Source organism: Poeciliopsis prolifica, unplaced genomic scaffold (genome assembly GCF_027474105.1).
Source record: "Poeciliopsis prolifica strain line A6 unplaced genomic scaffold, Auburn_PproV2 SCAFFOLD029, whole genome shotgun sequence".
NCBI lineage: Eukaryota > Metazoa > Chordata > Actinopteri > Cyprinodontiformes > Poeciliidae > Poeciliopsis > Poeciliopsis prolifica.
Window position 1 is genome coordinate 1,325,634 of NW_026562404.1, and position 13,732 is coordinate 1,339,365.

General features: G+C 39.3%; 2 protein-coding genes and 1 long non-coding RNA gene across 4 annotated transcripts in view; 2 read left to right on the plus strand and 1 right to left on the minus strand.

Moving 5' to 3' along the window:
- Positions 1-2,536, plus strand: ela2l (elastase 2 like). The gene is made up of 8 exons (XM_055049499.1): positions 1-110; positions 260-348; positions 667-764; positions 902-1,024; positions 1,110-1,246; positions 1,695-1,840; positions 2,205-2,357; positions 2,451-2,536. Exons 1-8 carry the CDS (start codon positions 74-76, stop codon positions 2,466-2,468), a joined length of 801 nt encoding a protein of 266 aa, XP_054905474.1. The 5' UTR covers positions 1-73; the 3' UTR covers positions 2,469-2,536.
- Positions 249-7,657, minus strand: LOC129372311 (uncharacterized). The gene is made up of 3 exons (XR_008607240.1): positions 6,235-7,657; positions 4,333-4,432; positions 249-386 (listed from the first exon to the last, which is right to left on the minus strand). It is a non-coding gene; the product is annotated as an uncharacterized LOC129372311 (long non-coding RNA).
- The window catches only part of LOC129372308 (chymotrypsin-like elastase family member 2A), a 15,980-nt gene continuing 7,185 nt past the window's right edge, over positions 4,938-13,732 (plus strand). For both annotated transcript variants that reach the window (XM_055049496.1, XM_055049497.1), the window contains exons 1-3: positions 4,938-5,056; positions 5,272-5,360; positions 8,830-8,927. In XM_055049496.1, the coding sequence (XP_054905471.1) occupies positions 5,017-5,056; positions 5,272-5,360; positions 8,830-8,927 (227 nt within the window). In that variant the 5' untranslated portion in view covers positions 4,938-5,016. The remainder of the gene's footprint in view (positions 5,057-5,271; positions 5,361-8,829; positions 8,928-13,732) is intronic.

Below are 13,732 nucleotides of genomic sequence, written 5' to 3' on the forward strand. Positions count from 1 at the left end.
GGTTGCATAAGAAAGGTGGTGGGAGTTATAAATATCTCAGAAGCTAACTTTGAACTGTGAAGATACTGACACAATGAAGTTTGTGGTGCTTGCTTTGCTCGTTGCCGGCGGTAAGTCGGATTTTGCTGCCAAGAACAACTTACAAAAGTCATCTTTCTATTCCCCTCTGTTCATTTGATGAACCATGTTTACCTAGAACATGTAAGTTTAAACATAGCTGATTAAATCACAAACTTTTAACATGGTTCCTTTATTTCAGCCTATGGGTGCGGCAATCCCACCTTCCAGCCCGTGGTGAGCAGAGTGGTTAACGGAGAGGACGTCAGGCCTCACAGCTGGCCGTGGCAGGTAGGAAGAATACGAAGTGTTTGAAATCTACAAAGCAACTTTTAAAATAAAAGCAATTAAAATGATTGTGCAAGTAAATATTTGGAGGCTGAGAGAAGACAATATGAAAGTAAAAGTTATGTTGATACACAATTCCCTTAATGTATGTGATCCATGTAATGTTGAAAAAGTTCAGCAAATGAAAAGGAAGTCTGGCTACAATTTGCATCTATTACTTCACAGTAAAAAAGAATTTCCTCAGTAAATGAAATTGAAACAATAATAACTATCTTAATTAATCTTGAAGATAATATTTGGTAATCTCACATATTTTTCCAGATTTCCCTGCAGTACAACAGTAACGGTGAGTGGAGACACACTTGCGGAGGCACTCTGATCTCTAGCCAGTGGGTCCTCACTGCTGCTCACTGCATCAGGTAGGAGACTGTCACCAAACACTATTACAAAGACTCAAGAGTTCCATATAAAAATATTTGTTTTAGCACGTTGCTTCCAAAAGGTTTTTGTATGTGAGCTTCAGATCTCAACCACTTCTGATTTTTCCCTTTCTTAGCTCAGGCCGGCAGTACAGAGTGGCCTTGGGAAAGCACAACCTGCTGGAGGATGAGAACGGCTCTCTTTTCCTGGGCACTGCCACCATCGTTGTGCATGAGAACTGGAACTCGTACTTCATCCGGTAAATATCCCGGTTTAAACCACATTTGTGAAGAATGCAGCAGTACGAGTTCTGATAAAGCCTGATGTCCCTCTGTCTTCCACAGTAATGACATTGCCCTGATCAAGCTGGAGGCCTCAGTTGAATTCTCTGACACCGTACATCCTGCTTGTCTTCCTGCTGATGGCTTCATCCTCCCTCATAATGCACCCTGCTATGTGACCGGGTGGGGTCGTCTGTACAGTGAGTTATATTTGTTTCATGTTCTGGGTGAAAACACCCATAAAATATAAAGTTATGTCCTGCTGTATGTGACGTGTCTATACTGCCAACCTGTGGTCATTCTATGTAAATGCTACCATGCAGAAGATGCATGTTGTGATTTATAAATGTGACTTGATTATTTTATACTTTCAGTGTTTTGATATTTTAAGCAAAAACACACATTTTCAAAACAAGATATTGTGTCTCCATTTTAATAAATTTTGGATCTTGCTTTGGTCCTTATTGACTGGAATCTGCTGATGAAGCTTTACTGACTGATTGGAAAATTTGTAATTTTGATTGGATTAAGTTTTTCAAACAGATGATTTATGTGTCATTTAGAAACTTAAAATATAAAATATCAGTGGCAACGGTGGTTTTCGAAAAGCCTTTTGCTGACACAGACATGTCTCTCTCATGAGCACAGCCGGAGGTCCCATCGCTGACATCCTGCAGCAGGCTCTGCTGCCCGTTGTGGACCACGCCACCTGCAGTCAGTACGACTGGTGGGGCTCCCAGGTCACACAAACCATGGTCTGCGCTGGTGGAGATGGAGTTGTTTCTGGATGCAATGTGAGTCCTAACCACAACAACTTTCAGTTGTTTTTTCCTCCATCTATAAGGATTGAGTCTTCCTTTGGATATCTATGGATGACTCTGTAGATATTTAGAAATATGAAAGTCTTTCTTATTATGTTTTGTTGGTGAAATGTCTGTCTGAAATGAATTATCAGTATTGTTATCAAAATGTGCCATTTTTTGTTCATCTTGAAAGTAAAAAGAATGTTTACTTTCAAGGAATAGAAGATCTGCTCAATTATACAAAGTGATTTATCTATTCCTGAAACACATCTTGCAGCTTTGTACGCCAGGTATTACATTTTATTCTGCTGGATTTTGATAGATGATTTGTTTTTTGTTTGTGTGGCACTGTTAGGGAGACTCTGGCGGTCCTCTGAACTGTCAGGGCTCTGACGGATCCTGGGAGGTTCATGGTATTGTCAGCTTTGGCTCTGGGCTCAGCTGCAATTACTACAAGAAGCCCACCGTCTTTACTCAAGTCACCTCTTTCCTGGACTGGATCAACACTGTAAGCTTCTGAAACTGCGACTAAACCGCTGGGTGTGAAGTTCAAATTATTGATGTCATAAAAACCTGCATATCTTCATGATTTCTTTCACAGACGATAGTGGCCAACTGATCGAGCACCATTTTGGGACCACGGCTATCACACGAGCCCCGCAAAATAAAACCTTCTCACATGCTCTACGTGTTGTGTCATGTTGATTTTATTGCTCACAGACCAAAAATAAGATTTTAAAGTCTATTATTTGCATAAACAGGGAGACAGATATATTTAAGGACTTTTGTGATGCGATGCACTTCCCTGGTGTTGATTAGGATTCTGGCGGCAATGTTTAGGATTAGCTAGCCAGTTGATTTCCACCATCTTCTAATGATCTCTACACCATAACTATTATGAAATCTACTTAAGTAATTTCTGCTTTTTTCTGCATGTTTCCCAGTGCCTATCAAACATGAGCATAAAATTGCAGTTCATGATAGCCTTTTAACATCACTATTTACATTAAAGTGACAAAAAAGAAAAAAATCACTGTAACATAAATGTTACAGCTTGTTTGTCTTTGTCTTTCAGGGAGATTTGCAGCTTTTTCTACTATGTAAGTTCTGTAGATCTCAGGCATGTTGAGTCAGTTTTTCCTTAATGCGGTGAAGAAACTCTAGTTGAAAAAAAAAGCATAGTCATTGAGATAAGAATGGAGGTATCTTTCCATCTCCACTATCCCTGAATGAGAACCATGCAGATGACACAAGTTGGAGTCTTCAGAGAAAGATGTGAATGTTAAGATGTTTTAATTTTTAAAAGTGTTTTTACTGCATGTTTAAAATGTTAAAAAAATACATCATTTATTTAAATAAAAATTTTACTGAAAATTTTTTTTACTAATCTCCATCTACTGTGCAGAAATGTCCTTGTTGTATATAAACATTAAGGGTTTAAATTTGGATGAGAGAGACGAAAAAAATGGGACTCAAAGGAATGTAAAATTTTCTACCATGTAAGGACTAAAAAATATTTTGTGAAGTGATGTTTTGCAGAAATATGCACGGAAATTAAGGATCACAATAAAAGGGAAATATCAGTGTGCTGATCTCATCGCGTCGCATGTCATCAACTGTGTCTTTTATTACTAAAAAGTTTTATTTGGTTAAAGACTGAGACGTGTAGGAGGACTAGATTCGTCTGTCCATGTGGAGGCTATTTTTCTCACACCCACCTATTGAGATTCCATCAAATTGCAAAGTGCACAAATGGAAAAAGTGCACAAATGGAAAAACAGAGAACATGTTTCCTGGGTCACATATAATCATAATGGGCAAAAATAAGTCTGACCTTTCAACTCCAAACTGTGGAGGTACAGCCAGAATGAGCTCTGTGGTGCGTGCTCGGTGGTAAGCAGCACACAACTTATTCAACCTTTCTCTGCATGCATACTAAACGCTGTGTGTTTGCATGTGCAGTTTAAATGATTTCTTTCTGTCTTTGCGTGAACCCCTTCAGTCGTGAGTCCCACTATCCAGCCGAGTGTTTAATGGAGTGGATGTCATGCCCCACAGTTGGCCCTGACAGGTAAAATGAAAGCGCAAAATGTCACTCAGCAAAGCAGAATATACCTAAATGACTTGAAATAATATTAAAGGAATATTTGCGATTGAGTGTGTCAGAGAACAGAGGCAAGTTTATAGTGTCTGTAAAGCAGAAAGGCAAATATTAAATTATAAATTTTTATCTAAAAACAGAAAACTTAGAAAATAATTAAGATATATGGTTTGAAAAAAAAAACCTCACACACACATTCAATTTACTAAAAACAGAAGCAGTTAAAAGTGAATTAAATTACAGAAAAAGATTAAAATTTCATGCAGGATACACCATTATTATTATTATTATTATTATTATTATTATTATTATTATTATTATTATTATTATTATCATTATTTTAATTTAAAGTAACACTAACCAAACCATAAAACATCCGTACTTGTTTCAGGTTCCTTTGCAGTGCAAAGTTCACTGTGTGTGACAACATTCCAGTGGGGGGGAACTGTGATCTCTGAACAGTGGATCCTGACTGCTGCGCACTGTATCATGTAAAACAAAACAAAAACAAAAAAAAAAACAATAAAAAACAAGAGAAGGTCATGTCCACAAACTAACTGTGCCACTACTAATAATGCTGAGATAAAGTGGATTTAATTGGATTTCTGTTGCTTCTGACAAATAAAACTTGTAGCAAACACATGGAGTGCAGCGTGGCTCTGGGAAAGTACAGCCTGACCCAGATAGAGTCTGGCTCTGTGTTCTTTGTTATGCATGAGGAATGGGAACCTTTGACTCTTCAGTAAGTAAGCATATAGGCATACTGAAATCACTAGCTAAACAATGCTAAAAAAAAAAGTGTGTCATCTGCAGAAATGACATTGCCTTCTGCTGGTGCGGAAACTACATGTACATATATTGTTCAATAATTGAAACACACCTCATCTGCATAAGTGATGGGAAAATTTTATCACCAACCATCTGCCATGTTCTGAGTCTACAACATCTGTTTGACATTTTGCACGTTTCTCACAACAGCAACAGAACTAGTCAGCAGCGGTCGGTCTATGAGGGTGCAAATATATCACTATTTTTTAAATTTAACACTGTACACGCGTCATCAGTTATGAAAAGGCTGTTGGTTCTTGCTGTTGTCGTGGCTGGTGGTAAGAGACTAAATCTGTTTCAATAAGTTGCTTGTTGTTCTTGCCTTGACCGCCTTGTATTTGTCAATTAAATCCATTGGTCAAATTACAAGATAAATGCATTAAAATTGATGCCATTTGCTTTTTGTTGTGAAAATATTATACTGTTTCAAAAATATGATTAAGTATATCAGATTTTGTAAGTAGGAAATAGCATCATGTTGTTTCTGATTCAGCGTACGGATGTGGATTTCCCACCTTCCCCCCGTTTCTGAACCGGGTAGTTGCAGGAGAGGACGTCAGACCCCACAGCTGGCCCTGGCAGGTATTAGACCAGCTTTAAATGTGTTCTGCGTCCCGGGAGCAGCACAGTCTCACATTACCATTTTAAATAGTCAAGAAGAACTTGAAATTTTGATTTATTTTTACGTAATTCGTGTGTGACTTTTGCAAGTAGCGAATACATATTATATATATAAATATAAATATATTATATATATATATATATATATATATATATATATATATATATATATATATATATGTGTGTGTGTGTGTGTGTAATATATACATATAATATATATTATAACATATTGTATTTTAATATGTATAATATTATATTATATTTTATATTATGAATTATATAAATAATTCATAATATTTATATTATGAATTATTTATATTATAAAGTTTCAGTTTACTACATATATACATGTCTATATGTAGTAAACTGAAACTCCATTATTGTTTTGCTCTATGATGTTCTTGTCTGTGTGTTTCATAGATTATTTTCTTTCATTACAACCAAACTATCTACACACAGGCAGTGATTGCATAGTTACTTTGAAAAAGTAACTTTTATCAGATTACTGATTACTCTTTCAAATAGTAACTTAGATTACTGACTCCTTCATTTGGAAAGTAACAAAGTGACATAAACAGTAACTATTTTAGTTACTTTCAGCAGCTGCTAACAACAACAACGCTGTGAAAATCATACTGATCTTTGCCAATACTTAATAACAAGTTATTTTACAATTATTACATCAACAATGTGTCTCCAGTCATAACTGAAGGGAAGATTGTTTAATGGTCACCACAGTAACCACAGTAACCATAGTTACCACAGTAACCATTAAACAACATCAAAGGAAAACAAAAAAAACTTTTGTAATTTGTGCGTGTTTTTGTCTTTATACTGTCTGCAAGCGATCCATCCATTAGTCCGTCCGTCCATCCATTAGTCCGTCCGTCCATCCAGCCGGCCGTCCGTCTGTCCCTCCGCCCGTCCATCCGTCCGTCCGCGTCCATCCGTCCATCCGTCCGTCCGTCCATCCATCGTCTATCACTAATCCAAGTTCGGGTCTCGGGGGAAGCAGCTTATTAAGTATTGGCCTCGGGAGGCCCAGTCTTCTCTGTCCGCAAGTGAGGCATCCCGACCAGAGTCTCAAGTGGCTGTGAAGGAGCAGCGGCTCTAGTCTGGGTCCATCCCGGGTGACCGAGCTTCTCACCTGACTCTAAGGGAGAGCCCAGCCACCCTGCGGAGGAAACCCATTTCGGCCGCTTGTATCCGGGATCTCGTTCTTCCAAATGAGGGCGGGAACAGAGACCAACCCGTAAATGAAGAGCTTCGCTGTTTGGCTCAGCTCTCTCTTCACCACGGCGGACCGGTACAGCGCCGATCCGCCTGTCGATCTCCCGCTCCCTTCTTCCCTCATTAGTGAACAAGATCCAGAGATACTTGAACTCCTCCACTTGGGGCAGGACATCGGTCTCGACCCGGTAAAAGGCTCTCTACCCTTTTCCGGCTCGGGACCATGGCCTCGGATTTGGAGGCACTGATCCTCATCCTGGCCGAGAGCTGCTTCACCCCAGACCCGCTCTCTGGAAGAGACCCCGAACCAACAACGCTGAGGAGAGTTGGGCATGTTTTTGTCCAGATGGTTGTCCTTATTTTTTTTTATATATATTTTAAATTGTGGATTTTCAGCATTATTAAAATATCCACGAGGGAACCCAGTATCTTAATGTCCCCTGTTTATACATGGAGAGATAAACATGCCCAACTCTCCTCAGCATCGTTGGGTTTGTCTCCTCCGGCACCATGTCTTCTTCCTGCGTCTTTTCACTTTTCTGGATATTTGCTCCCTCTTTTCTTGATTTTATTTTCTCCATCTTTAATTTCAAGGTAACAATTTCTTTGTTTAGTTCCTCGTTTTCAGTTTCAAGCCAGCGGCGATCTCTTGTCTTGTTTTGTAATGCATTGTTGGCCTGTTGCCTGATCGACGCATTGGTTTTTTCCAGCCGCTGATTCTCGATTGCCATCTCTCGGTACTCTCTTTTTAATGTTTCAATTTTTGCTCTTGAATCCTCCAATTCTTCGGTCAATCCCAGGATCCGTTGTTCTCTTTCATCCTCTTTGTCTCTCAGCAATTGATTTTCTCTCACCAGGTTATTGATGGTGGAGTCTCTTTCAGTCAGATTTTGGAGTTTCAAGTTAAGATTCTCCAATCTTTTTTTGAGGAGGATATTTTCCTCCTCAAACTCCTCACACCGTCGCTCCAAGATCTCCACAGTTTCAAAACACAAATTCTTCTGCTCCATTGCTCTCCTGTTTTTCAAATGTCCTGAAATCGCAAATGAATTTCTCTGTCGAATCTTGGAATATAGAGACAGTCACCAATGACGTCACAGACAGGATGAGTGACATCACAGTTTGACATCAAAGCCACAAGAAGTCTGTTGCGAGCGGGGGCGAGGGATGTTATTTTTTTTTTTTTTACTTTATTCCCAGACACACTGAATAACGACAGAGTGAAACATTTTTTATGCCTCAAGAAAAACAAATTCAGATAAACAGTATTTCAGAAAAAGCTAAGGGCCTTCAGTTCCAACTATACATTCCAAGCAGTTCATATTTAAATTGTCTTTAAAGACACGTTTTGTCAGAGTCTTTGATAAAAAACTTAAATTCATTGTAAAATGCAGCAAGGCATGGCTTTCCCTACCTGGAACAATGAATATGATATTTAGCTGGTGACAAAGGATTTATGAGAAACTTAAAAAAAACAACAACTTTGCAGCATCATTCTCTAATACTTCCTGTCATCTTCTTTGTTATTTCTGCCAGTAGTAACATCCAGTTGTTGATCACGTGACACATGATGCGAAAAATGTGTTTCTGTTGTAGTTTTGTGAAATATACTGATTTATACAGTTAGAAAACCAACTCAACCCAACGCAAAAAATTAATCAAAAAACATGTTTTTTTTTCTAAATGATGTGTTTCCATTTGGTAGATTTTTTTTTGTTGTAGTTCCAATATGCACAATTATATGATCAATGGAAACACACCTGCATATTATTTACAAGAGCAATAGCAGGACATAATCAGTCAGTATGATTTGTATGCTATCTAAATCTGATTATCACCATAACCAGAAATGTTTGCATGAACAAACAAACCTTCTGCTTTCATTTTCTTGTGCAAGTAATTTTTGACACATTCTTGCATAATAATAGGAGATTTCAATACAACACTTACAAATTCAGATATTTCAGGAAATTTCACTTTTTCTGAAGATCCAAGCAGAGGTATACTTTTTGATATCATGGTAAATAATATTTTAATAGATATCTGGAGACTTTTCTTTCCAAATAAAAAACAATTTACCAGGAAACAGATTGTTCTGGGAAATCTTAAACAATCACGACTTGACTTGTGCCTGATGTCGTCTTCTCTTGTCCCCACTGAATTTAAGGCATCTGTTCATATCATTCCCGTTATTTCTGAGGTATCACTCCAGTCGAACAGCAGAGGGCGCTGGAGTCACGTCTGTGGAGGCACCCTCATCTCCCAAGAATGGGTCCTGACTGCTGCACACTGCATCAAGTAATTTCCAATGTAATGTAATGTGATGTAATGTAACGTAGAGAGAGAAATCTATGTGACACTTCAATCAATGTCTTATGTTTCTTTATTTTAGCTGTGCACCCAACACATAGACCAAAAGGTTATCATTTGCAGCCTCAAGCCTGAAAACCAGTAGCACCACCCTAACCACATTTTTAATTCATTTATTTGTGATGCTTTTTAATTTGTTCAGCATAGTTTAATGATGATGTTGGATGATAGATTTTTCTGTTGCCTTTCTGCCTCCGTTTATGTTTTGGGTTTTTGCTCAAATTCCTTCACAGTTACATACTGTAATTTTGTATTGTATGATAACCTTGAACTTTGAACCAAGATGACATTTGATACATTTGTTATAGATCTAATTGTGACATTTTGTAAATAACAGCAGAAAAATACAAGCCTTTTGTCTGGATGTTGAACCCTAAAAAATGACTAGCGGTCAAGGCATTTTTGGTAAACTAGCTTAATGAACATTGATTTCAGTAATTAGAGTTCACTATGTGAAGCACAGCATGCTATGGACAGAGGGTTTTCAAACCTTTATTTCTGATGATGACGTTCAACTTGCAGCTAATGAAAACACATTTAAGATCAGAATATTATGTCGGACCAAATAGAAAAACATTTTAAGAAGCATGGCTTAATGAAAGGCATTGTTAAAACCTGCTTTAAAGTTATTTGTCAAAAGGTACTTTTAATTGGACAAACCCATATCATTGAAATTCATATTGTATTTTGCTGAATATGACTTTAGATAAAAATCTGATCTTGTTCCAACAAAAAAAAAACAACAACAAAATTAAAGCTGCAAGCAGCCTCGAGCGGCCCTCGCAGCCAAGCGCCGCTCCGGCCTATTGCCACCGCAGGGTACTAGCAACCGCCGCCCGACGCCAGCCACCACAGATACTCTCAGCAGTTTTCAGCACCTCCGCCCGCACCGCGGAAACTGTTGCTCCGTTTCCATCAACGCTCCCACGTTCTAACACAGAAGTCGTTGCGCGGTTTCCGCGCCCGTCCACCAGGCGGTACGCATCGATGCGTTCGGCGGCACTTCCTGACGACGCACAAAAAATGTGGTGCAGATTCGTTGATATAGCGAGGAGATATAGCTGGCGTATTAATGTAGTTGGCGCAGTGGAGTCAAAATACATTTCAATGTTGTTGGGGTGTTTAGAGGTCAACGAAGGTCATACATATCCAATTTGGCGCCAGTCGGATGATCAACGTATCATTTAGAGTCATTTGGTATCATTTGGTGAAGAACTGCAGTTCGCCATTTCTACACCCCAATGCGGTTTGGTCAGCAGCCAGCATTCACAGAGTTCATCATCTTGTCGTTTTAAGTCAGTATTCACATGATGAAACCCATATATATGATAGAATAACAGTAAAACTCACAGGAGAAAAACTGGTGATTGCCTTTGAAAAGTGGGCGGGGCTAGGGTGATTTCATCAAGTGATCATGGAAATGTGTTCAGGACTGTTCTATAGAGAAACACAGGAAGTGTGATGCAGCTGTGATCTTGCATTTGGAAGTTTTTTAATGTTTATGTTTCATGGCAAATAGTGAAAGTTTTACACTAAGCCACACCCACATGCTTTGATGTTAACTGCAACTGAGATCTAAATGCAGTGCAACTTTAACATTTTCCTAAAATGAGTCAGGAAAATGGTAAAGGTTAAGATGTATCATTTTAATAAACCCTTCTGGTCAGTAACAAACCAAGGGCAATGCACATTCAGAGAGCACAGTTAACTTTCAGTACATTAGAACAAAAGCACAGGTTTAATCTCTCTCAATAATTAGGTATTAATCACAGCAAGTGGTCCAAGTAAATATTACAACCCCAATGTATCAGTCTTAAGAACTCAGAACGTTGTAAGATTGTCGCTCTCAACAATCGTAACCGATCATCCTGTAGTGTGTGGTGTGTACGACCGATCGGGTCCAGTCGGTGGAACATCGGGACCGCTTTGATCTAAAATCGGGGATATTGACTGTCTTTAATCATCTTTGCTCATTCATCCAATCTCTGTGGTGTTCCTCCGACTTTTTTTTTTATCTTTTAATGAAAGATAATTATAAAATTATTGCACAGAGTACATCTGGTTGAGAAGCACATTCCAATCTTTGGTTGAAATGGCGCATTTGATTTTATTCTGCAGTCATAATACAATTTTAAACAATATAATAAGTTTCAATGAAAGGAGCTGGAATAGGCTACGTTAAGCTTTCGCGGTCAGTTGGGGAGAAAGGATAACTCCCATTTGATTTTCTAAAAACATTGAAAACAGTATTTTTTATGAAAAAAAAACTCACCTCCATGTTGCGATGCAACAAATATAATCCTTGCTTACGATATCTCCAGTTCTTAATCCAAGGCTTTGATTTTTGGTTACGTCTTTTTTGGGTTAAATAAGTCCGCAAACTAAAGTTACCACTTCAACGTCGTTGTCCATGTTTGTTTGTTTACTCCAAATTCAGCTGTGGTAGTGCAGAATTTTAATTTGAAGGTATTTCGTAGCTGGTATTAGAATGTGTTCGAGTGAAACCTCACACTCTTAGAACGAACCCGTTACACCTACGATTTTAAATAGGCTAGTGTGTGTTCTCTCACGTTTTCAGAATTGGCCGACTTTTCTAAAATCGTGTAGTGTGAACTGAGCTTCACTCACCGCATCTCCAGTTACCACTTTTAAGACGAACGGCAATAAAACTCGTCTCCAACAGACAGTTCCGGCTCATGAGCGTCATTCGGGTCTGCAGCTCCAAAACCGAAGCAAACGTTAGCGTGGTCCGGTTCTGTGGCTCCATAAACCAGGCATAATGTTCAGGAAAACTTAGCTGCTCCAACAGTTTAGCAAAAAAAATGTACAGTCCACAGCGTAATGCGCCGAACCTCAACCATGTACGGTCTCCTGCCGACTGCCACTACTTACAGTAAGTATTAGCACAGCTACAGAACGTGCAGTCCTTCTCAACCAATCAAATTGCTTAAATTTGTTTTTGCCCTTGACTGGCCATTAAGGCAGAGACGAGGGAAATGATGCATTTACTTGCGGTAGGAAATAACAGTCATTAACAAAACGCTACATTTACTCCGTGTTTTAAGCCAACAAAAATTATCTTAGGGCTTACATATAACATTTCAGGTTAAATGTAATCGCTGTCCTTTTGGAAATCTCACGGCAGACGCGCTGGAAACGTTTTCACAGCCGTCCGAAAAAAAACCGAACTTGATTTGTTTTCTCATTGATGGAGTACCAGTGACTCCTGCTGGCGCAATAATGGTATTGCGCCAGCAGTATCAGTATTGCGCCACCAGGGGCCAGTCGTACTCCATCAACACTGACCAGAATGTGTTACTCAGCGGAGCTGAGTAACACAATAAAGGTTTTGCTGAATGACGATGTTTGTATTATTTCTAGCCAAAATTAATGAATGTTTGTACTCTAACCCACAAAACAAATTATTAAAAAAAATAAAACTTTAAAAATAAAATTGAGAGCCAAACGTATGGCAATGGCGTTACAGGTCACTTCGCCACGCCGCCACGCCCACCTGCTCCATCGAAGCTGGTCGGGGTTGGAATCCTCAATACACCAACATGTCTTCTGTGACTGGGCACAGTTTCATGTTGATGAGGTCAAAGGGGTCAGATAGCGACCATTGACAGTAAAACATGACACTTCCTGTTCTCAGGGGGCGTGGCCTAAGTGATGTCATCATTTGACCATAGGGTATTGTAGTAGACCCGATGATGATCAACAACAGTAATTTTGGTACCTGTGTGAGTTTCTGTGTAGGAGATATAACAGTTATTTTTTTATGGCGAGTAGGTGAACTTTGACCCCTGCTAACCCCCTTCAGCATACTCAAAAACTCACCGTTTAGATAACTTTAGATGAGACATGCCTTATGAACAGACTGACCGAGTTTGAAGCCGATCAATCAAAATCCCTAGGAGGAGATACATCAAATATGAAGGCTGTAAACGGCAAAAATGGGGTCAAAAACCGAACTTGAATCCAAAATGGCCGACTTCCTGTGGGGTTTAGACCATGGCTCCAAGAGACTTTTTTGTACGTCCTGACAAGGTACACATGTGTACAAAGTTTCGTATTTGTAGGTTAAAGCATGGCTTGGGACTGATCATTTAAAGTTTTCTAGGGGGCGCTATAGAGAAATTAGGCTACGCCCACCAAATATTGTGATGGATTCCTGTTGGGAGTGGATGAGGGTCCATCCTTATGAGTTTGCAGCAGCTGGGCCCGAAAATGTGGAATTGAGAGCCAAACGTATGGCGATGGCGTTACAGGTCACTTCGCCACGCCACCATGCCCACCTGCTCTATCGTAGCTGGTCGGGGTTGGAATCCTCAATACACCAACATGTTTTCTGTGTCTGGGTACAGTTTCATGTTGATGAGGTCAAAGGGGTCAGATAGCGACAGTTCACAGTAAAACATTACACTTCCTGTTCTCAGGGGGCGTGGCCTAAGTGATGTCATCATTCGACCATAGGGTATTGTAGGAGACCCGATGATGATCAATCACAGAAACTTTGATGCTTCTGTGAGTTTCTGTGTAGGAGATATAGCAGTTTATTTATTTATGGCGAGTAGGTGAACTTTGACCCCTGCTAACCCCCCTTCAGCATACTCAAAAAACTCACCGTTTAGATAACTTTAGATGGGACATGCCTTATGAACAGACTGACCAAGTTTGACGTCGATCAATCAAAATCCATAGGAGGATAGATCAAATACAAAGGCTGTAAA

Coding starts and splice junctions, on each gene's coding strand:
- ela2l (XM_055049499.1), top strand. CDS start 74: ATGAAGTTTGTGGTGCTTGCTTTGCTCGTTGCCGGCG. Junction 111..259: donor TGCTTTGCTCGTTGCCGGCG/GTAAGTCGGATT, acceptor CCTTTATTTCAG/CCTATGGGTGCGGCAATCCC. Junction 1,025..1,109: donor TGGAACTCGTACTTCATCCG/GTAAATATCCCG, acceptor TGTCTTCCACAG/TAATGACATTGCCCTGATCA.